Source organism: Corvus moneduloides, chromosome 3, assembly GCF_009650955.1.
Source record: "Corvus moneduloides isolate bCorMon1 chromosome 3, bCorMon1.pri, whole genome shotgun sequence".
NCBI lineage: Eukaryota > Metazoa > Chordata > Aves > Passeriformes > Corvidae > Corvus > Corvus moneduloides.
The window spans coordinates 7,273,679-7,294,194 of NC_045478.1; the positions used below are offsets into that span (position 1 = coordinate 7,273,679).

The window sequence follows — 20,516 nt, forward strand, 5'->3', positions numbered from 1 at the left end:
GACCAGGCTTCATGATCTTTTCATCTTCAGAAACACATCAACTATTAGCTCTCCAAGTCACATGAGAACAAAAGAATTTTTAGCTATACTTGATTCTAAATTTGCTCAGTTTCGAAGAAGAGTTTAAAAGCATGAATCCAAAAATCTCATTATTACTGGAAAAAAATCCACAGAAAAATCCTACACATATGAGTTACCATTTTTGAACAATCTGAAGTGTCACTTTTATTCCCTGACAGCTCAAACACTCAAGAGCTGGTGACTAGGACACAGAGAAAGGCGTGATCTGATCCTTCTGCAAACCTCATGGAGATGCCATCGGGCTTTTAGAACAGTAATGATTCTGATGCCAAACCATCAGGTAGAAAGGCAGAGAGCTGGCAGATGTGAACCAGCGAGCTCCGAACGCCGCGGTCCCCCAGGAAGGGAGCCCAGGGCAGCCTCCCCAGTGGGTTTGTGGTATCAGGGCTGGCACAGCTCCCACACCCTCAGTGCCAGTGGAGTAAATCGGGTCTGAGACACTCAGTATTCTGAAATCAAAGCATCTGCTCAGCTGGAGCACACCCCATCCCACACACTGGCACAGCCACGGGCAGTAGGCCAAGCTTCCCCATGTGCTGGGGCAGCAGCTGATCTCTGCTGCAAGGCCAAGCGGGACAGCAGATTTCTGTGCCAACCCGTGGAATAATCCAGGTCGTTCACAGAAATAATGGTGAGCCCTGCTAATATTTCTGACTCCTCATATCTGTCACTCCAAAGTAAAACAGCCTCGCCCTGTTCCTCCCCTTGTCTGCTGGGGAGTAGCCGAGTGCAAGGGCAGAGCTGGGAGAGGAGGAGCTGGGATCGGACTCTGTTCCCGAGGACATGCTGGGTTTGTTCCGGGGCACAGAGTGTCCCTCCTTCTTTATAGGAAAAAGGTGAGCTCGGGGGTTTGCTCGGGAGCCACACAGCTTCTTAAAATTGTTGTTTTCGGCCACTGCTGGCAGATCTGAGAGCTTGAAATGGTTGGAAACTCGTGTTTCAGTTCCTGTGGTTTTCTGTGCATATTTGAGAGTAATGTAAATATTCAGGTCCTCTCGGGTTTTTTGGTTGGTTGGTTTGTTTTGGTTTTTGTTGTTTGTTTGGTTTTTTTTTTTACATTTTTGTGGGCCTGCTTCTAGCAGCAGTGACAATAATTTATAAAAACACAGGTTAATGAACTCTGATGGAAGAGAGACAAAAGCTTCTTTCACATCTTATTTTTAATTGACTAAATTTGGAACCAATTAAGACAGCAGAAACAATTGTTATGGGCTGTATCAGGTGGGCTTCCCATTGAATTTTATTGCTGATACAGGCAAATTTTGTGGGATTGGATTAAATGGTTCATCTGAAAACAACGAATAGACAGCCAGCCTCAGAAAGAAAAGCCTTTAAACTGCATTTTATATGAATAATTGGAAGTGTTTATTCACCATAAAATAGCCATAGAGCACCACCCTGTGGGGATTGCCATTCCTGAGGTTTCAAATTGTTTATCACTCCACATTTGCAGTCTTACCACAAATAATTAGGTATGCACTTAGCTTTCCCTGTGCAGACATCAGTGATTTTTACAGAGGGCAGGGTGGTCTGTCGCTCAGTCATGGTTACTTGGAGTGGCTCTGGCCTGCAGCCCATCCTGAGCTGCATTCAGTGTAGTACCAGCTCTCAAAAACTAACATAGTTGTTCCCGTTGTGGTTCCCTCTCCTTCTCATCTCCTTCCACCCAGTACCCAGGGAGCAGCGAGAAAACTGTTCCACATTTGATTTTACCAGGCAGGAAGAGGCTTGACAGCTCAGCCCACCTCAACAGCTGCTGGTGCCAAAAGGATCCCAGGAATAGCATCTGAGAAGGTACCTGAAAGACTGCTGCAGCAGTGAGATCCTCTACCATAGCAAATCAGGCACACAGGAATTACCTCCTGAGGCAAGGGAAATAAATAGGAATTTTTAATAGCGTTTCTTACCTTTCATTACTGAGATTTTTCCACTGCACGTAAGTGTGCCTGCATTCATGCAAGGTTTTGTCAGGTTTGTTTTGGTTTTTTTTTTAGAGAAAATGTTTGCAGCCTATTTTGATTGCCCAGGAGGCCCAGAAAATCTCTATATGAAAGAAGTGATGAAACCAGATCCAGGAGAAGGAGAAGTTCTTGTGAAGGTCTCTGCCAGTGCTCTGAATCGGGCTGATTTACTCCAGGTAAATGTATGTTAAGCAGATCTATGCACCTAAAAACAACACAGATTTTTCAAGCCCCTCTGTGAAGTCTTGACAGATCTAATGAGCTAAAAGAGTGTGGACCTGGTGAGCATTTGGATGGGAGAGTCCATAGGGTTGAAAGAAGACATGTTTGTTGATTGAGCAGATAAATGTTTTTGTCTCAGAGCAGTGCTGGGCTGGCATGGAAAGGCAGCTGCCTTTCAAAAAAACATGTAAAACCCAAACTCTGGTCTTTCTAGATCTTAGACCCTTTTCTGGGCATTTGGGATGAAAAGGAAGTGTTCCAATGGCACAGTTCCAGTGGGAGAAAATCATTCAGATTCACATTCAAATTATTATTTTGAGCTGCAAGCCATGCTCTGCAAATGGAGACCAAAGTACCTCCACAGTAGGGATTGGCCTGGACAAAGGAGACTCACAAATATTTCAATTTATTCTTATTTTAAGAATAAAACTTAGGAAGAATAATACTTAGGAAGCAAGAAGTGTTTCCAGAGGATAGAATATCCTCAAATTACTGCAACATTTGCACAGTGCAAAACCAGGATGAAACAAATAGGAATTTAGGCTGGTGACATGTGAATGAAATATTGCGAGTCATTACACTCACTGATGTTTGGCTTTTCCTTCCTTGCCTTCTCTTTTTATTTTAGAGGAGAGGGAAGTACCCTCCCCCCAAAGGAGCAAGTGATATTTTAGGCCTAGAAGCAGCTGGGAGCGTGGCTGGGCTGGGTCCTGGCTGCTCAGGCCAGTGGAAGATCGGCGATGCAGTGATGGCTCTGCTCTCCGGGGGAGGCCAGGCACAATACGTGACAGTGCCCGAAGGCCTCCTGATGCCAATTCCCAAAGATATGACTTTTACTCAGGCTGCAGCCATTCCTGAAGCCTGGCTAACAGCATTTCAGCTGCTCCATTTTGTAGGTGAGAGGCGCATTTGCCCATTTATCCCACCGAAACAGCTCATCTTCCTTTCTGTTACAAAATCCTCTCTTTGTTGCCTCCATCTGAATGTTGTTTGCTCTCAAAGAACCTTTTCACTGTCACTTTGTCCCTATGGGTCAGAATCTGGTATGCCAGACACAAATCCTTGAATCTTGACCACCTCTCCCCAATCGCAACTGACCCTGCTGATTGCATATTTACAAGGAAGGATATGGAAAGATGGTCAGGTTTCTTTTCGTCTGTATTTTTCAGCTTGAATCACTGAATGGTTTGTGTTGAAAAGGATCTTAAAGATCATCTAATTCTACCCCCCTGCCATGGGCAGGGACACCTTCCATTAAGCCTAAACCCTGAAATTATTCATGTTCTCCACACACCTGAAAATACATCTTATTTCTAAGGATTTGGCTTCACTGCATGCATGACCGTATCATGAAGTTTACCACTAATTGCCTGTGGGTGTGCAGTAGCCAACATCTTGTACCTGGTTCAACAGAGATATTAATTGTAGGTAATTGTAGGTAAAATTCACTCTGAGCTGATTTAAAACAGACAGAAGCTCACATTCTTAATTTTAAAAATGCGCTGCCAAGGTAATAAACAGTAGCACTTCCCAGGGTTTTCCTCAGATGAGAAATATCCTTCTTCTACACTCTTCAGCAGTAGCATCTAAAAGATCCAATCAGGAACAACAGTTCCAAACATCCCTGCAGATTTGCTTTGAGAAGTGTTGCTTCCTAGGGGTTAGTGGGAGGCTACTTGGTGCCTCACTTTCAGTAGCAATCAGTGGAACACAAATTAATGCAACTGATAGATGGTAAAATGATTGGTAGGACTGGTCCTTAATATTAGCCAGCATTTCTGGTATTTCTCCATTGCTGAGTGCCTGATTTCTGAGTGTGAACATCCTCCAAGTGTGTTTTTTACTGATGATATAAAAAAGCTGTGAGTGCACTTCATTAAGCATCTTGGTCACAGATGCCCAGAACTGCACAGGGCCAAGACAAAGTCCTTCCACTGAGGCTGGTTAAATGATGTCCTGTCAGCACACCTCTGCTACTTCTGGATTTGTCTCTTTTGTGAAGGCTATGAAGATGTAAACAAAGCCCAACCAAGGGCATCTCTTTCAACCTCCTCTTCAGTTTCTTCCAGACTGTTCATGTTTTAATCCAAAGGTGATGCCAAAGGGTGACCACTTTCCTTATGGCCTCCTCCAGGTAAAGTACAGGAGGGCGAGACAGTGCTGATCCACGCTGGAGCCAGCGGGGTTGGCGTGGCAGCCATTCAGCTGGTGAGACTGGCAAAGGCTATTCCCATTGTGACAGCAGGAACTCAGGAGAAACTGGAAGCAACAGCAAATGCTGGAGCAGCTGCAGGGTTCAACTACAAGATTGAAGACTTCAGTGAAAAGGTCTTGGAGTTCACCCAAGGTAAAAATCTCTCTGTGAGAGGTGTGAATGAACCTCCCAATGTGTGCACACACAGTTTCAGCTGTCTCTTGGTGAGGGAGCAGACAGTAGCGACCCTGTTAGCACAACCTGACATCCTGTTCAGCCCAGAATGGGCCTTTCCTTTGTTTAATTGTGGTGTTTTCTGCATGGGCTCTCTTTGTCTGTGTTCATTTGGGCATAAATGTTGTGCCTTGTTATTGCTGCTTCCCAAGGAACTGTGGGACCAAATCCTCACACTTCGTGTTTGAATCATTACAGAATCATAGAATGGCCTGGGTTGGAAAGGATTTTAAAGATCATCCCGTTCCAACCCCCTGCCATGGGCAAGGACACTTTCCACTCAACCAGGTTGCTCAGAGTCCCATCCAAGCTGGCCTTGAACATTTCCAGGGATGGGAATCCACAGGTTCTCTGGGCAACCTGTGCCAAGGCCTCACCACGCTTAATTATTGAACAGTTAGAAAAATGTAGCTTTTCTAAGTATTTGGGGTGGTTTCTGCCTGAGTCTGCTTCTGGGTAACTGATGATTCTTTTTTTTGTGCCTGATTCTGTAATTTCTTACAAATCACTGTGCCAATTCCTAATTTCAGTAGAAAGACTTAAATAAGAATTGCAGGGTTGATTCTGCAATAAACCTATAAATAACAAGGTCTTAGTTTTGCCTGAAATTATCCTACACTGAATGCAGCTTGACTTCACTGCTGAAATCTCTTCTGTTTCTACTTGAGGTTCTGGAGTAGATACTATCTTAGATTGTGTTGGTGGCTCATACTGGGAGAAGAATCTCAACTGTCTGAATACTGATGGCCAGTGGATTATTTATGGACTGCTGAGTGGAGGTGAAGTCCATGGGGATTTGCTGGCAAGGCTGCTTTCCAAAAGAGCCAGCATCCACACGAGCCTGTTACGGTCCCGAGACAAGGAGGCAAGTAGTGGCCATAAGCAGTGTGTGCAGTTTGATCTTAAAATCATTCATAGTTTTGAGAGCTTTCTTTTAAAACCAGTGTTAAACACATTCTTGCCAAAAAAGCCCCACCTTGAACTGTTACTACATACTTTGGAAAATGTCACAAAACTAAGTTAAAATGTCCTTTTTTCTATTTTTATCAAATTCCTCCCTGAATGAGAGTAATGACACCCAGGATTTCTTAATGTGCTTCATGAGTACCATCGTCTAGATATTTGGCCTAAGAAAAAATAAAGGTCCAGTGATTGGGCAGATTCTGTGCATGGTTTAAGACAGAATATTTACAAGAACTTTATATCAGTTTGATTTAAATGGCTCTGCACTGAGCTTACAACACTTGCTTTGGAGAATTTCATTCAACTAAAATGCAATAAATCTAAAAAGCTTTCTTCTTGTTTGTAATTTAGACCGGTCAGGTGTTTTTATCTCCATTTCACTATGAGAATGTCAGAAGGTGTCTCCTTGAGGGCTGTGTACGTTTTAAACGCCGCGCTCAAAGACACCTCAGTCAGTGAAATGATGGGAAATAACCCTGAAGGTGTTTTCTCTCCCCAGTACAAGGAGCGGCTGGTCAGAGCCTTCACAGAAAAGGTGCTGCCCCATTTTTCCGGAGGGGCTTCCCCGCGTCTCCAGCCCCTCGTGGACAGCGTTTACCCCCTGCACGCCATCGCCGAGGCACACCGGGCGATGGAGGAAAACAGGAACATCGGCAAAATCGTCATCGAAATTCCCGTTTGCTTCAAGAAAGGGCCGCTGCAGTAGCTGCTCTGGGACAGTCACTGCGGGGACTGCACTGCGGTCATCCTGCCGCTCCTGCTCCAAACCAGACCGATTCGTGTGGGGGGCGAGGAAGGGGAAAGGCTATGGAAGCGTTTATTAAAGATGTATCTGTCGCAATTCTGGCACCGCGGATGGAAGGCGCGGGGCCGGGCCGGGGCCGGGCCTGAGGCACGGGGGGGGGGCGGGGCCGGGGCCGGGGTCACGTGGGGCTAGCTGCCGGGGTCACGTGGGGCTAGCTGCCGGGGTCACGTGGGATAGCTGCCGGGGTCACGTGGGATAGCTGCCGGGGTCACGTGGGATAGCTGCCGGGGTCACGTGGGCTAGCTGCCGGTGCACGCCGGGATAGATCCGGTTCCGTGAGGGGAGCGCGCGCTGCCCGCCGGGATAGATCCGGGTCTCCTGCCCGCCGCTCCCGGTCCGTGCCGCTCTCTCCGTTCCAGGCTCGGTCCCCGCCGTTGTCTCCGCTCCAGCCTTCTTCCCCGCCGGTGTTTCCGTCCCAGGCCGCGGCCCCCACCCACCGCCCGCCGCCATGGCGATGCAAGCAGCCAAACGAGCCAACGTGAGTGCCCTGCCCTGTCCCGTCCCTGCCGGGGTGGGCTCCTGCTTCGTCCCGCTTCAGGCACCCCGCTGCTCTGACGGGAACCCGGCAGGAGGGTGGAACTGGGTGATGTTTAAGGCTCCTTCCAGTCCCAACCATTCCGTGGTTCAGTGATTCCATGATTTAACCCGTAGGCTGCTGGGTTTAAGGTTTGTAATACGTGCCTTGGGTCTAACACACCGCCTGTCCTTCCCCCATCAGATCCGGCTCCCTCCGGAGGTCAACCGGATCCTGTACATCAGGAACCTGCCGTACAAAATCACGGCCGAGGAGATGTACGACATTTTTGGGAAGTACGGGCCCATCCGGCAGATCAGAGTGTGAGTATTTCAGGTTTTTTGGGCCGTGAAGGGTTTCACGTGCTCCAGTGTCAGTGTTCTTGCTGCGGTGGTGGCAGCTGGGTTCCACAGCTGGAAAGGTTCAATGCCCTGGAGCAGCGCCCCGAGTGCCCGAGTGGGATGTGATGATGCTCTTAACAAATGAATTTGTTAGAAAATTACTGTGCTGGGAGGTGGGGAGAAGGAGCTTAAATTTGAAATGAACTTGGGGATGTTGATAAAATATGAGAGACTAGTTTGCTTAAGTTTCAAATACAGCTGAGGTTTTACCTTGATTTGGGGTAAAAATAGGAAAGGCAGAAGTAGAGCACAAACAGTATTCCTGCTTTATGAGTATCCAATAATTGATCAGTGGGAAAACAGAGATGCTGCTCTTGCTGGACCAGTGAACTAGAAACAAATACTAGGAGCAACCCCTGTGTGCCACAGACAGGATGTCCTCGAGCCAAACCAGGTCTGGATAGTGGAGATGTGACTGTGCCTTTGGTTCTGAAATGCATGGAGATTGTACATGCCTGCAGCAGCTCTGAGATTCTTCTCCTGGTTAGTTCCAATGTTTAGGACCTGAGCTTTGATCATCACAGGAGGGTTGGCTGGGACCTTAAAGACCAGCTCATTCCAATCCCCTGCCATGGGCAGGGACACCTTCCACTAGACCAGGTTGCTCTGAGCCCCATCCAACACTTCTAGGGATGGAGCATCCACAGCCTCTCTGGGCAGCCTGTTTGAGTGTTCACTGTGTAAAGTGAGTGTTACAGATTTGCCCTCAGTAAGCAAAGGACACCAAGGGGACGTGTGCTGCTGGTGCCATGCTAGGAAGTGACACTGGACAGACCCTTCTTGTGCAGAGAAGCGCAGACTGGAGAAGTGGCTGAAGGAACAACGGGCAGTGTAAACACTGCCTGACTAAATAGATGGAATTCTTTGCTAATGAGCATAAAGAAGAGCTAGTACTTGAGTTTTCTGAAAACATGTGGGCTGGAACAGCATGACAGTGGGACCTGTTGAGAATTAGGACTTACCAAGAGTTTTCCATTGAAGCAACGTGCTAGCTTGTGCATCCAGTGGTTTGTTCAGAGCTACTAATTAACATTGCTTCCCACAGAAATCCCAACGTCATCAGTGACAAGGCATAACGTGTAAGCCCCTTTGTGAAGGCTTTTGTGCTTTGTGCAGTTTTTATCCCATTCTCCTCCTCACTTTTGCACACACCTCAGTGTGGATATGTGTGATAACCATTTGTCCTCAGGAGTTCTCAGAAGCACCTTAGAGACAGTTGTTCTGATTTTAAGTCTCTGTAGGTGTCTTTTAGTTGAGACTTTTGGGATCTGTAAACTCTGCAGCCCCTGTGGGCTCATTACTGTTACGTGTCCAGACCTGTGTCCCATCCTTCAGGCAAAGGGCATGGAACTGCTCCCATGGGTGATGGCTGTGCCTTGGCTTGCACCAGCAGGGCTGTTCTGAACCTCTTAAATTGACTTTGTGATATGCCAGGAGCCCTGTTCTGTCCTAGGGCCACATCTGATCCAGCCAGCCACTAACTGACAGCCAGGTCTTGTAACATTAAGTAAAAGCTAATTGCTATAATAAAGACTGAAATTACTTCCAGACATATGACAGCCCTGACAAAAGCTACTGATAGTTGTTGCGGAGAGGTGCATTTCCCTTATGGAGCTCATTTTCCTGTTGTCTCTGGCTCTGAACTGTTTGGTGTGGAAAGCAGGGATGTAGTTTAATACCTAGAAAAAAATAAAAAATTGTTTTTAGTGAAGTTGCATTAGTTCAGCTAATCTCAGTCACTGTGAAATAAACAAACTATTTCTTGTTCATTTTATGTAACCTTGAATCTGACCTTTGCTCTGCAGTGGAAATACCCCTGAGACCAGAGGAACAGCCTACGTGGTCTATGAGGACATCTTCGATGCCAAGAACGCCTGTGACCACCTGTCGGGGTTCAACGTGTGCAACAGATACCTCGTGGTTCTGTACTACAATGCAAACAGGGTACGTGCACCTGGGCTGGGGAAGTCACCTCTCAACAGAGCTGTCACAAAAAACCAACCCCAACATCAGTTTGTAAACGCAGTTGTGTGGGTATTTCTAAGAAATAAAACCCAAACTGTTAGAGGGAGTGAATGGGATACATGGTCAGTTTCACATTTACTTGGTGACTTGTGTGCAAAAAAAGTACTTTTGGACAAAGGGAGTGAAAAACATGTTTGTGAGGGATGTACTCTGGAGAAGAGGGTGCAGAAGCTCCACAACTGCACAGCTGCAGCAAGAGGTGAGGTCTTGTTTATGGGTAAAAAGTCTGCAGTTCTCGTCCCTGTCACTGACGGTGTCCAGGGCCCTGTGACATTCTCCAGGGCAAGAATCAAACAGCGCTCTCTGTGTGTGTGTGATGGTGGTGGGAGTTCGCAGTGATGTCTGCGATACAGGGAAATAACTTGTCATAAGATGAGACTTCTTTTGTCTTCTGACATTTTTTATTTTCCTAATTACAGGCATTCCAAAAGATGGACACAAAGAAGAAAGAAGAACAGCTTAAGCTTCTCAAGGAAAAATACGGAATTAACACAGACCCACCAAAATAAACTGATCTTTTTTGGAAAACTGTTTTCAAACACTGCCGTCGAGTTCTTGGCCTAAACATAGGAATTTTTAACAAAGTGTCATTTTTTCTCTTACAAATTTGATAAGCTGCAATATGAGTCTTTGTATCTTCAGATTAGAATTAAATTCATGTAGAACATGGGGAGATCTGCTTTAATATTAAATCCCCCAAGGCAACATGCCTTCTCTGTTCTGAGGGTGACCTGGTAAAGGCTGCATTGACCTGTTTTGAGCAGGAGCTTTCAGAAACAGACCGAGCAGGTTCTGTGACTGAACAAAGCAAGCCCAAGCCCATGTTTGTAACAAAGTTTCTTTCACAAACTGTAGAAGACCAACAGCCTTTTAAAAGGATCCAGCTGATATGGGGACTCCAGACCAAGTACCTTGTTCCCAGGGATGGTGCCAGCTTTGATCAGCTGCAGTGGAACAACCCAGCTCTCACAATACAAAAAAAAGTGTCTGGGGGCTTTGTTGTGTGTCCCAGGTTTGACTGAGGATTTGGTGTGAATTGAAGAACACATGACCAAAATGAGGCAGTAGATGAAGGTTTTCATTTTGATACCTGTAGTGCAATTGTTTTCTACTTGGCATGGTTGAGCTATAACACATTTTCTGTACATACCGTTTTAGGTGTAGCATCTGGTGGAAGAAAAACAAATTTACCTTTTTTTTGGCTCTTTTTTTAGTACTCATGTCCTGTGTATAAAGATAAGTGTGATCCACAGTGTGCATAACTAGTATCTTGGAATTGGGAAAGAATAACGTCTGTCTGTGTTCTGAACCAGCTGGAACATGTGTGAACATGAGCAGTATCCTGCCTTGGGAGGATTTATTTGCATGAATGTAATGTTTCGCTCCCTGACCAGACAACTTCCAGCCAGTGCAGAACCAGGACAGATGCAAACATACTTTGCTTGAGATTTGTAATTCAGTTTTGTTTTTCAGTATATCGTACTGTGATAAAGAAATGCTCCCATTTTCTGAAATTAGGTTTTTGTTGGATTCTGTCACTTGAGGAACAATGCTGTGTCCATTTGATGAAAATATAAATGCATATTTTGCTTTTTTTCATCAAGGCTTGCTTCATGCTGCACTCCTCCTGCATGTAACCTGTCCTGTTAGAAGGGAGTCATTCATCACCCGAGTGTTTGGTGCAGGTAGGGGCTGTGGCACTTCTGTCTCCGTGTGTACAGGGGTGTCCGTGTGTGTCACGGGTGACGGGAGGGTGCCCAGCTGTGGGAACAGTGTCCAGATCTCACCTGGAGGAGATCCCTGGCAGCTGCCCTATGCTGTGCGCCTTGTTTAGCAGCTGGAAGGGGCTCACAGCAATATTCACATTTACTGTCTGGAACCAAGACAAACTAAACGCTTGTCATTTTGTACTGAATTGTCCTATTTTCTTTGTTCTTAAAGAAGCTATTACAAATTAATAAATCAGATGCTACAAAGAAAAGTTCAGTAATGGCTCATGGAGAGTGAGCCCCAAGCCAGCTCTGGGGGAAGGCAGCCACGATGGCTCCCGTGTGATTTCAGCTTGGGGTGGGTGCTCAAAGTCCCAGCTTGTGCCTGACCCAGGAGCATCCCACTGGAGCAGATCTGCCCTTGCACACAGGCTTTGGGGATGTGAGCCAGAGCCACTCTTGGTGTGTGATTCCTCCATCCCTGCATCCTTCCCTTAAAACTGATGCCGCCTTTTGCAGCAAGAAACCTTGCAGGCCACAGTGACCCTGGCTGAGGTCGGGAACAGGTACTGGGAGACCTGGAGCTGGGTAGCTGGGTTAGGTGAGCAGTCCCTCCATGGCCAGCCTGGCTGCCAGGTCCTGCCTATCAGATTAACACAAACTGAGAGTTCTCAGGCAAGAACCAGATTGCATTAAAAATGTTAAAATTAATGAAATCCTACTGGGGAATTTGCTTCTATGTGAACATCCACAGCTTTTCAAGGGTTACAAACTGCTCTGCTCCCAAATATATATCTTCTACATATATAAATATATCTATTTATATGAGCCATGTATATATGTACACATCCATGTACCAAACGGATAACTGAAATCATTTACACCAACTGCTGGGCATTGAGAAGACTCCTTGCTGTAACAGGAACTGGAGGTGCTTGTTGCCATGCTGGATTTATGGTTCTAATAAATAATGAACACTGATAATAAATATCAGAGTGACAATAATGGTGCTGGGTGCTGCCAGCCTTGTTTTAAATCATATGCAAATACCACATTGCTTCTGTCAATAGCAGAGAGCATGGTGCTTGCACTGCAGTGTCTGTTTTGATGAGGATTTGGTGCTGTTTGAAAAACACATATAAAAAGCAATTCTTTAGGGTAATAGGATTAATAAAAATTCCTTCAATGAATCCTCAAGATCAGCAGCTTTTGATTTCTCTGAGAGCTCAGCTGCTGCCTTTCATTAAATATTCCATTTCATAGTTTTTCTTCTAGTGCCTGTTCAGGGCTTTCAGTGTCCCTGCACATGTAAAATGAAATAATAATTTGTACCTGCAAGACAGGGGGAATGGAAATGGAATGCCCGGAGGACTGTTTTGATGAGATCTGCTCAAGATTTTGTTTGAAATGTAATATCAAAGAACAGGGAAATGAGTTCAGCTCATGAATGGCAGAGGGGCAGTAAATAAAGCAGATGTTACCAGCCTCGGCACTCTGCATCTGTGCTGGCTCTGTGTGTGCTCACTTCCCGTTTAATTTTTCAGGAAGTAGGACATGAAATTAAGACTGGAAGGTCATTTTTTTTTCCACTGATGCTGTTTAGAAATTAGTAACAAGAGTATATCTGATTACACAAGCAATGACGGTAAATTTTTTCCAATCTATTATATAGGGGTAATAATTATATGTACTGTGTTGATTGATGATACAATTAAATAAATTAACGCATTTGCAGTCAAATAAAGAGCTGAAGATTACATTTCCTTGAAGACTTAATTTCCCTAAGTATCACAAAGCACAATTAGTTTTCCTTTCAGATTTTTTCTTTTTAATGAAATTGGCATGAAAAATGTAATAATCCCTGTTTCCAACCAAGGTCTCTGCAGAGAGGAGGCGATGAGGGAGAGCTTCATCAGCCAGCTGTAATAAGGATTTTACAGAGTGGGTAATGGCTGGTTGTACTGTGAAGGCAGAGGGGAAGAGCATAGCAGCAGCTCTGCAGATAGAGGGGATAAGATTGAGTACAATCAGCTCTCAGAGCCCAGCAGGAACGTGGTTTCCCTGGTAAGGAACTTGGAAGGGCAGAGCCGTGCCCTGCCTGTTGCCTCAGATGCAGCAGAAGCTCCCAAACAGCAAGGCCAAGTGGGGATGGAGGGAGCACAGGGCCATTCCAGGGTCACTCACACAATCCTTGGCATCACCATTCACCGTTGGGGCTTTTCAGGAAAGGGCCCAAACCAGGTGCCAGTCTCTGGTGAGACCCCACCTGCAGTGCTGTGTCCAGCCCTGGGGTTCCCAGCACAGGGAGGATGTGGACCTGTTGAAGCCACTCCAGAGATGGGACACCAGGATGATCAGAGGGATGGAGCACCTCTCCCATGAGGAAAGGCTGGGAGAATTGGGATTGTTCAGCCTGGGAAAGAGAAGCTTTGGGGTGACCTAATTGTGGCCTTCCAGTACCTGAAGGGTGCTGACAAGAAAAATAGACTATTTACAAGAACATGTAGTGACAGGACAAGGGGGAATGGCTTCAAACTAGCAGAAGGTAGGGTTAGATCATGTATTAGGAAAAAACTGTACTGTCAGGATGGTTAGACCCTGGAACAGGATGCCCATGGAAGCTGTGGATGTCCCATCCCTGGAAGTGTTCAAGGCCAGGTTGGATGGGGCTTTGAACAACCTCATCTAGTGGAAAGTGTCCCAGCCCATGGCAGAGGGGTTGGAATAAGATGACCTTTAAAGTCTCTTCCAACCCAAACCATTCTGTGATTCTGTGATACTTTGGATTTTTTTCTATTTTGTAAAAAGCAACTAACTTAAACTGGACCATTGAGAGGAACAGCTTAGACCAATGTGCTGAATCAAACTGTGTTTGACAAGCACAACAGGCCACACCACCTTTAACCAAGACTTTAGGAGGTGCAGTCTGTGACCCAGTGGTGAAAGGAAGGCCAGCAACAGAGGCCAGGGCAGTGGCAAAGGAGAGAGGGACCTTTTCAAATTATTTGGGAAAGGTGGTGGACATCAGATCCTGACAGATCTAATTACGAATTTTTTAACAGGAAATTACCCTGTCCTAAATAAAAGAACTATTAGTGGACGTTGTAACACAGCTGCTGCAGTGACCTGAGATTTCCACCAAAAAAAGGGTTCTGAAAATCCTTTCATTTCTTTATGGAATGCAGAGAAAAAAAAAATTACACTGCTCAGTGTATAACAACCTGTAAGATACAGATTTATGGGTTTATTAATTAACAAGCTGAAATAAATGCAGCTCTGTGGGTAAAATGAACATCTGGAAAGAGAAGACCACAGGCCATGGTCCCTGGCCAGATCATCAGTCTTGCTGCTCTGTGCTCATTCCCTCTCCCATCTCCAGGAGGTGGCACCTGGGGTCACCTCTGTAGCTTGCTGTCTGAGTGCTGGAGTGTTCTCCTTACACAGATAAAAGAACACAGCACAACTGTTTGAAATATTCCCATCAAAACATCCATTAGTAGAAAACCATGCAAATAGTCTATAGTCAAGTTAAAGAAAAGTAACATCAGGACCCAGTGATGCTCTGGTTTTTTACAGCAGAGAGGAAAAATGAGCCTAATGGAAAGAAATCAGACTTAGACAAGGCAAAATAACAGCACAGAGAAAGCTTCACTGATCAGGTCCTGCTCCCAAATCCAGGTGAATTACAGCCTACACATCTTCCTGTCCCCAGAGGAGAAACCAGCATTTCATGAACTCATATAACCAGCAAATGAAATAAATATTGCTGAGTCTCAAGTGCCAGAGGCCCGGTGCACAGTAAGTTTGCAGGCTTTGTAAACAGCAGCAGCTGATGCAGCCCAAAAACCCCAGAGTGTTCAGTGGCCACATCATCCCACAGATTTCTGTTGAAAGGTGGATGCACAAAATCCTGCTCTTTTCTAGCCTTGCTCAGCTCCAGTAGAAAATATTACAGTAGTTTTAGTGTTGTAAAGGCACAGAATTAGACCAGCACTGCATCTCTTTGACAAGCAGCACCTTCCACCTCTTCAGCAACCAGATTTTGGCCAGAGTTGCGGGGCCATAGAGGCAGGGAAAATGGAGAGTCAGGAAACCTCTCTGTCCCAGCAGCCCTTACTTGCATGTACCTCTGGTCCCACAGAGATCTTCCACTGGGCCATCTCTAATAGAAGCAGTGCATGGAGCTACATGTACTTCATATAAGAGGAATAACTAACCAAAGATGGGTTGATGGTTGAAGAACTCCCTGTACAGCAAAAAGTATCCTGGTGGCCGGAAGAGAAAAACAGGAAGAGAAACTGTAAAGTATCAAGATTTTATTGTTTTATATATATACTTATAATTCTTAAATGAGACAGTATTTTTTAAAACAGCAGCAAGCAGAACGTACAAGTTGAGAAAAGTGGCAGCGCAGGTAACTCTGTTTGGCTAATGCCCATTCATGTACAAGGTGTACATTGGATTTTTTTTTTTTTGAGCACCTTTTGTGGTTTTTATTTTTTCTTGGTTTAAGTGTACAGTAAGGCAGTGGTTTTTTCAATAAGGAATATATATATATATTTATATTTATATATATTTTCAGTCATCACCGTGAATTCTTCGTACATGCAAATTAAATAAAATGTACAACTTGAAAATGTTACACCGGGAGACGTTTTTCCTCAGAGCAGAGCTTCTATTAAAAGGCAAATACGGACACCACAAAGTTATAAAAGAGAAGGAAGGCAGAGGAAATCAAGCGTCAGGTGCTACTGACAGGACAGCTCGAGCAGGGAAGGTTGGGATTCCAGTGAAGATTCCTCCCACCGCTGGCAAGGCAGGAAGGAACGGATGGTTATTAACAGATGTCTCCAGCCAACTCCCTCGGGAAGGTTCACTCTAACCTGAGAAGCTCCACGTCAAAGAGGAGGGTGGCATTGGGAGGTATGACCCCAGGGTGGCCTGTGGCTCCATAGGCCATCTCAGGTGTGCAGGTCAACTTTGCTCTTTGTCCTAAGCTCATCTGGGTTTTGGATGGCAGAGAAAGGAAAAGAGAAGACAAAAAAAAACAGGATTAGGAGGAAAACAAAATAAAACTCCCACTACTTGGCAGATTTACAGAATCAAGGAGGGTTGGCATCACCAGATTCACAGAATTGTTTAGTTTGGAAAAGACCTTTAAGATTATTGAGTCTGGGGCTTGGAAGGAGAAGATCTTTAAGGTCCCTTCCAGCCCAAGCCACTCTATGATTCTGAATCCAAACGGGTTTGCTTCAAGCTGAAGCTGCCACAAACAGCTCAGACATGGGCCTCATAACTGCTCTGGCCTCTCACAGCAGTTATTTAAACTGCCAGAACCGCCTGGAAGTGACACAAAGTCTTTTTAACACGGTGTTTGGTCCATCCTGCCTAAACTGGGGCCGGCTGAGTTCCTTCTGCAGAGTGCAGGGTACAAGGAACACCATCAGCAGGCACTAGGAAAAGGCCCTCAGAGCTCTCAGAGATCAGTGCCAAACACAGCCAGGTTCAGCACTTATTTCTCTAAACTCAGTCCAAGCCCCTGGGCAGGCATCTCACTTATGCTGCTTATCCAGGCAGAGAGCCCTTGTCCCTGGGATGGGCAGGAATGCTGATTTCCCTCACTCCAGGCTCGCTCTGAAGGGAACTGCTCACTGAGATCTGGAGTTATCTTCTGAGAATTTTGGAACATTTTCAAACTTCTGTTCATGCACCTTACACGGGTGATGGAATATTTACTGGCCTTGAAGCAGTGATTTTAACTCAGACCTCTCTCCCAAGATCGGACACATCACTGGACTACAGATTATGTGATAGCTCCTCCTGAGTATTTTCAGGTTCTATAAAATATACCAAAGCTAGAGAGTCGATTACTTTGGGTAGAAGAAATATGTGAATATTAACTTTCCCACATTCAAGGAGTATTCATGGCATGGGACTGAAAATGTCCAAGCCGATGACCTCCCCTGGTCCCCACAGAGATTCTGCATGGGGCTCTGTCCAGTGCTTGGATGTATCCCTGCAAACCAGGCAGCTGGTAGGTCGTGCCTGGGGCTTTAGGGATGAGGCAAACTTGAACTGTCAGAAGCTGAGCAGAGGAATGCAGACCCTGCTGACATCTGACAGTCATTACACCAAGGCTTGCAAAATCCACATGCTGGATATAGGGAACTGCCTTGTTCCAGGAGAGTCTGTCCATCACACTCCCCAAATCCCTCAACCCCTGGGGTGGAAGGAGACAGCCACGAGCTCGACTTGTGTCAGTGATCCACTAGGAGGAGCAGCAGGGCAGCGTGTGGCCACACAGGTTTCTGGAATGGCTATCAGCCACTCATTTTCTAAGGGACAGGAGCCGAGGAGTGAGAGTGGTCAAGGAAGGGATGAACTGATTCACCCAGTGCTTGATGCTGCTGCTTTATCCGTACTGGCTTCTGGTTCCTACAGCTCTACAGTCCTGAGCTCTCTTAGGCCTTTCTGCAAAGCAAATAATAAACAGTCCAACTCAAATCCTTCAGAAGAAGGTGGTATTTTTCACAGTCTAGGATTCCTCAAATGGACTTCTCTAGCTGGAGGGAAGGGAATGTTTGCATTGCTTTCTCCACAGGGCTGGAAATGCTTCTCTCTTCCACCTCCCTCTGGAAAAGCATGGTTGCACCATTCCTCAGTGGATTGTTTCTCATTTTGCATTCTTCCCTTCTCTATTTATGCATCACAAGTTGTTCCTGTTGAAGCTGTTCCTATGAGAGTATTTGAGCAGTTGCCTCCTACACTGAGCTCTTGGATCCTGAAATGGGAAGTCAGGAGGAATTTGCACCCTGATCTCATTCACTCATGCACTTGAGCAGCCTGATCACACTCCTCACGTGAGGGGAGCCCTCACAGCACTGCACAAAAAGCAAGACCTGGCAGTGAATTGTATTGTGGGGCTTTTATTGTGCTGGCACTCAAAACTGTAATTAATGCAGGGCAGTCTTCTTTCTCTCAGCATAGGGTTGGCCAGTGAATGTTTTGTAGCTGTGAGTCTGAAGTCATAAAAATGTTAGCAGTGCAGTTTGGTACCTCATTGAGTAAGGGTCAGAATCTGTAGCTGGGTCATGGATGTCATCAAAAACAGCAGCTTGGACTTTTATGGAGTAGCTGAATAGAGGTCGTCCCATAAAGAGCTGCCACCTCAACATTTTAAAGGCCACTGCTGTCTGTTTGTGGAGCTGCCCACAGGAGAGAGACGGGGCTTATAGGGCACCTGGGGAGGGGACTTCACCTCTCCCCTCCCAAATGCATACCATGGGGAAAGGCTCATGAGCAGAGGATAGCTGTGGGTGGATGGATGGATGGATGGATGGATGGATGGATGGATGGATGGATGGATGGATGGAAACTACAGGAAATGCTGTGCTCAAATGCACCACACTTTCACAAAAACACTCCATGTCCTACACTGTGATTTCCACTTGGTCTTGTCACCACTGCCCTGGACATTGCTGAGCTCACACACTCTTCAGCCAGCTCCAGGTTCAACCAGAACAATTTATTAGTACCTGTGTAACCCCTTCTTCAAATCCTTTAATGACTTCTTGCCTGCCAATCTTGAACCTGAAAGGCTTGTTTCTGTCTCTGGAGGAATCAAACTTCTTTCCATTCTGTAGCATTCCTGCCAAAACAAGACACACAGTTTCAGTCTGAGTTACATCTAAATTCAAGTGCTGGAGGAGAGGGAAGGAGTGAAAAATTGATGTCTTGGTCACATCAGCTGCTCATTTTCATTTTCACTTTGAAGCCTCATTCAAAATGGCTAAGCCAGAAGAGGCAACTGCAGTGGTACCCTATTGTTACCTTTGCCTTCCTGTAATTTAGGGTCTAACATGGAAATACATTATTTTTATTATTCTCAATGCAACAGATTATAACCCATACTGCACCAAACATTGCACAGACATACAGAAGAGCTGTTGTTTGCACAGTGGAGCTCCCTGCCTAAGCAGATAAAAGCAGGCAAGGAACAAGTGGGAGGCAGCAGAAGAGTGAATCCCAAGGCAGATGCCTGATCCAGGGCTGCCCCTAATAACATGTGTTACACAAACGGGGTCATCCCACACCATGTGTGTGAAACTTCCACACAACGTGACAAGTGCATGTCTCCTCCTCATACAGAAGGAACAGAAGAGACTCTGCATTCACAAACATGAAAACAGCAAAGACATTTATATGAATGTTCTACTACCCTGGTTCTTCGTGTTTTCATTCAGCCACAAGAGACGGTCACAGAACACGTTACTCATTCCTTTGGATGGGCACAGTTTCAATCCATGGGTTTTGAACACATGCCCAGATTCCTCAGCAAATGGACAAACCTTCACAGAGCACTACATGATTGGCTATTCTTCTCTTTTCAAATGGTGGGTAACTATGGTAGCTTTCAATTTATAAGTACCTGGTACTTAAAATGCTTTTCTCTGGATATTGCAAGGTTGGGCTGATATTTATGTATTAGAATCAATCCTTTCTTTGTAGTGCTGTAGTGCCAGTGTTGTGGGCATACATCATGACTCTCCTATGCAAGGGCTTGTACAAAGAGAAGTTCATTCATCTGAGAAAGACTCTGGTTGAAAAAAACATTAACAAGTCCAGCTTGGAAAAAAAAGCTGAGAAAAAGTGTCTTTAAGATCCAATATCAAAGATACAGTCTTACTAGTTTCTTTCCATTGAAGCAGCTATCTTAACAGTTCAGCTTGATGCACAAATTTTATTTTTCAGTGAAAACCATCAGTTATTGTCCAATAACAAAGAGGCATATTTTGCTTGCCTAAAAAGTCTGTACTACGAATCAAAGGTAAATATGAAGAGATGTGCCAGAATGAAAAACAGAGACTAAAAAGGTAGGACTCACTTTACCAACTTTTAGGCTTCTAAGATGTAGCCAGCTATTTCTGAGCTAATTACTCAAGTCAGAGAAAATAGATAATCAAGTCAGAGAAAAATGAACTTTCAGGGAGCAATTCATCTAACCAGATCTAGGGATGTACATTAGGACATAATGAATCACATCCTAGCAGTGCCTATTTCTGTGCAATGAATAAAGGGAAGTCCAAACAACAGCTCAGACACAGATGTCTCCAAATTCATTAGCAGTTAAATCAGTGGCAATGGAGTTCTGGACTTGCACTTATGAGCACACAGTGTTTGATTATTCAGTGGGGTTCTCTGTCCAGATATTTTACATCAATATTAAAACCAAATGCCATATTAAAGCAAATTAGCCATTAGCCGAGTTCAACATTTGTCCAGGTTGGTCCTTCAGACACACCTATGTGTGTGCCTAAGGCCTTAGAAAGAAAACTGTGGAATAACCTGCCCATAAGGAATGTTTCATAACCATTACCATTAGTGCCTGACACAATCCTTTAGTTTTT

General features: G+C 45.2%; 3 protein-coding genes across 8 annotated transcripts in view; 2 read left to right on the forward strand and 1 right to left on the reverse strand.

The window, feature by feature from the left end:
- The first annotated feature begins 611 nt into the window (after positions 1-611).
- On the forward strand, positions 612-6,496 carry TP53I3 (tumor protein p53 inducible protein 3). Of its 5 annotated transcripts, none has more exons than XM_032104600.1 (7): positions 639-712; positions 1,798-1,875; positions 2,076-2,218; positions 2,893-3,160; positions 4,399-4,611; positions 5,361-5,557; positions 6,155-6,496. In XM_032104600.1, the coding sequence occupies exons 3-7, from the start codon at positions 2,081-2,083 to the stop codon at positions 6,359-6,361; spliced, it is 1,023 nt and encodes a 340-aa protein (XP_031960491.1). In that variant the 5' UTR covers positions 639-712; positions 1,798-1,875; positions 2,076-2,080; the 3' UTR covers positions 6,362-6,496. The 5 variants fall into 5 exon arrangements, with proteins under 5 accessions (XP_031960494.1, XP_031960491.1, XP_031960492.1 ...); XM_032104599.1 differs by lacking the exon at positions 639-712 and adding an exon at positions 757-917; XM_032104603.1 differs by lacking the exon at positions 1,798-1,875 and having other exon boundaries at positions 612-712.
- A 216-nt stretch (positions 6,497-6,712) lies between these two features.
- On the forward strand, positions 6,713-12,719 carry SF3B6 (splicing factor 3b subunit 6). The gene is made up of 4 exons (XM_032104146.1): positions 6,713-6,938; positions 7,179-7,297; positions 9,181-9,319; positions 9,820-12,719. The coding sequence occupies exons 1-4, from the start codon at positions 6,909-6,911 to the stop codon at positions 9,907-9,909; spliced, it is 378 nt and encodes a 125-aa protein (XP_031960037.1). The 5' UTR covers positions 6,713-6,908; the 3' UTR covers positions 9,910-12,719.
- A 2,691-nt stretch (positions 12,720-15,410) lies between these two features.
- The window catches only part of FKBP1B (FKBP prolyl isomerase 1B), a 45,013-nt gene continuing 39,907 nt past the window's right edge, over positions 15,411-20,516 (reverse strand). For both annotated transcript variants that reach the window (XM_032104480.1, XM_032104479.1), the window contains 2 exons: positions 18,645-18,757; positions 15,411-16,111 (listed from right to left, as the gene is read on the reverse strand). In XM_032104480.1, coding sequence (XP_031960371.1) covers positions 15,983-16,111; positions 18,645-18,757 — 242 coding nt within the window. In that variant the 3' untranslated portion in view covers positions 15,411-15,982. The remainder of the gene's footprint in view (positions 16,112-18,644; positions 18,758-20,516) is intronic.

Excerpts from the sequence above, each read along its gene's own strand:
- TP53I3 (XM_032104603.1), top strand. The coding sequence starts at position 2,081 with ATGTTTGCAGCCTATTTTGATTGCCCAGGAGGCCCAGAAAATCTCTAT. Across the intron at positions 2,219-2,892 it reads ATCGGGCTGATTTACTCCAG|AGGAGAGGGAAGTACCCTCC; the intron begins GTAAATGTATGT and ends TTTTTATTTTAG. Across the intron at positions 4,612-5,360 it reads GGTCTTGGAGTTCACCCAAG|GTTCTGGAGTAGATACTATC; the intron begins GTAAAAATCTCT and ends TTTCTACTTGAG.
- SF3B6 (XM_032104146.1), top strand. The coding sequence starts at position 6,909 with ATGGCGATGCAAGCAGCCAAACGAGCCAAC. Across the intron at positions 6,939-7,178 it reads AAGCAGCCAAACGAGCCAAC|ATCCGGCTCCCTCCGGAGGT; the intron begins GTGAGTGCCCTG and ends TTCCCCCATCAG. Across the intron at positions 7,298-9,180 it reads CCCATCCGGCAGATCAGAGT|TGGAAATACCCCTGAGACCA; the intron begins GTGAGTATTTCA and ends TTTGCTCTGCAG.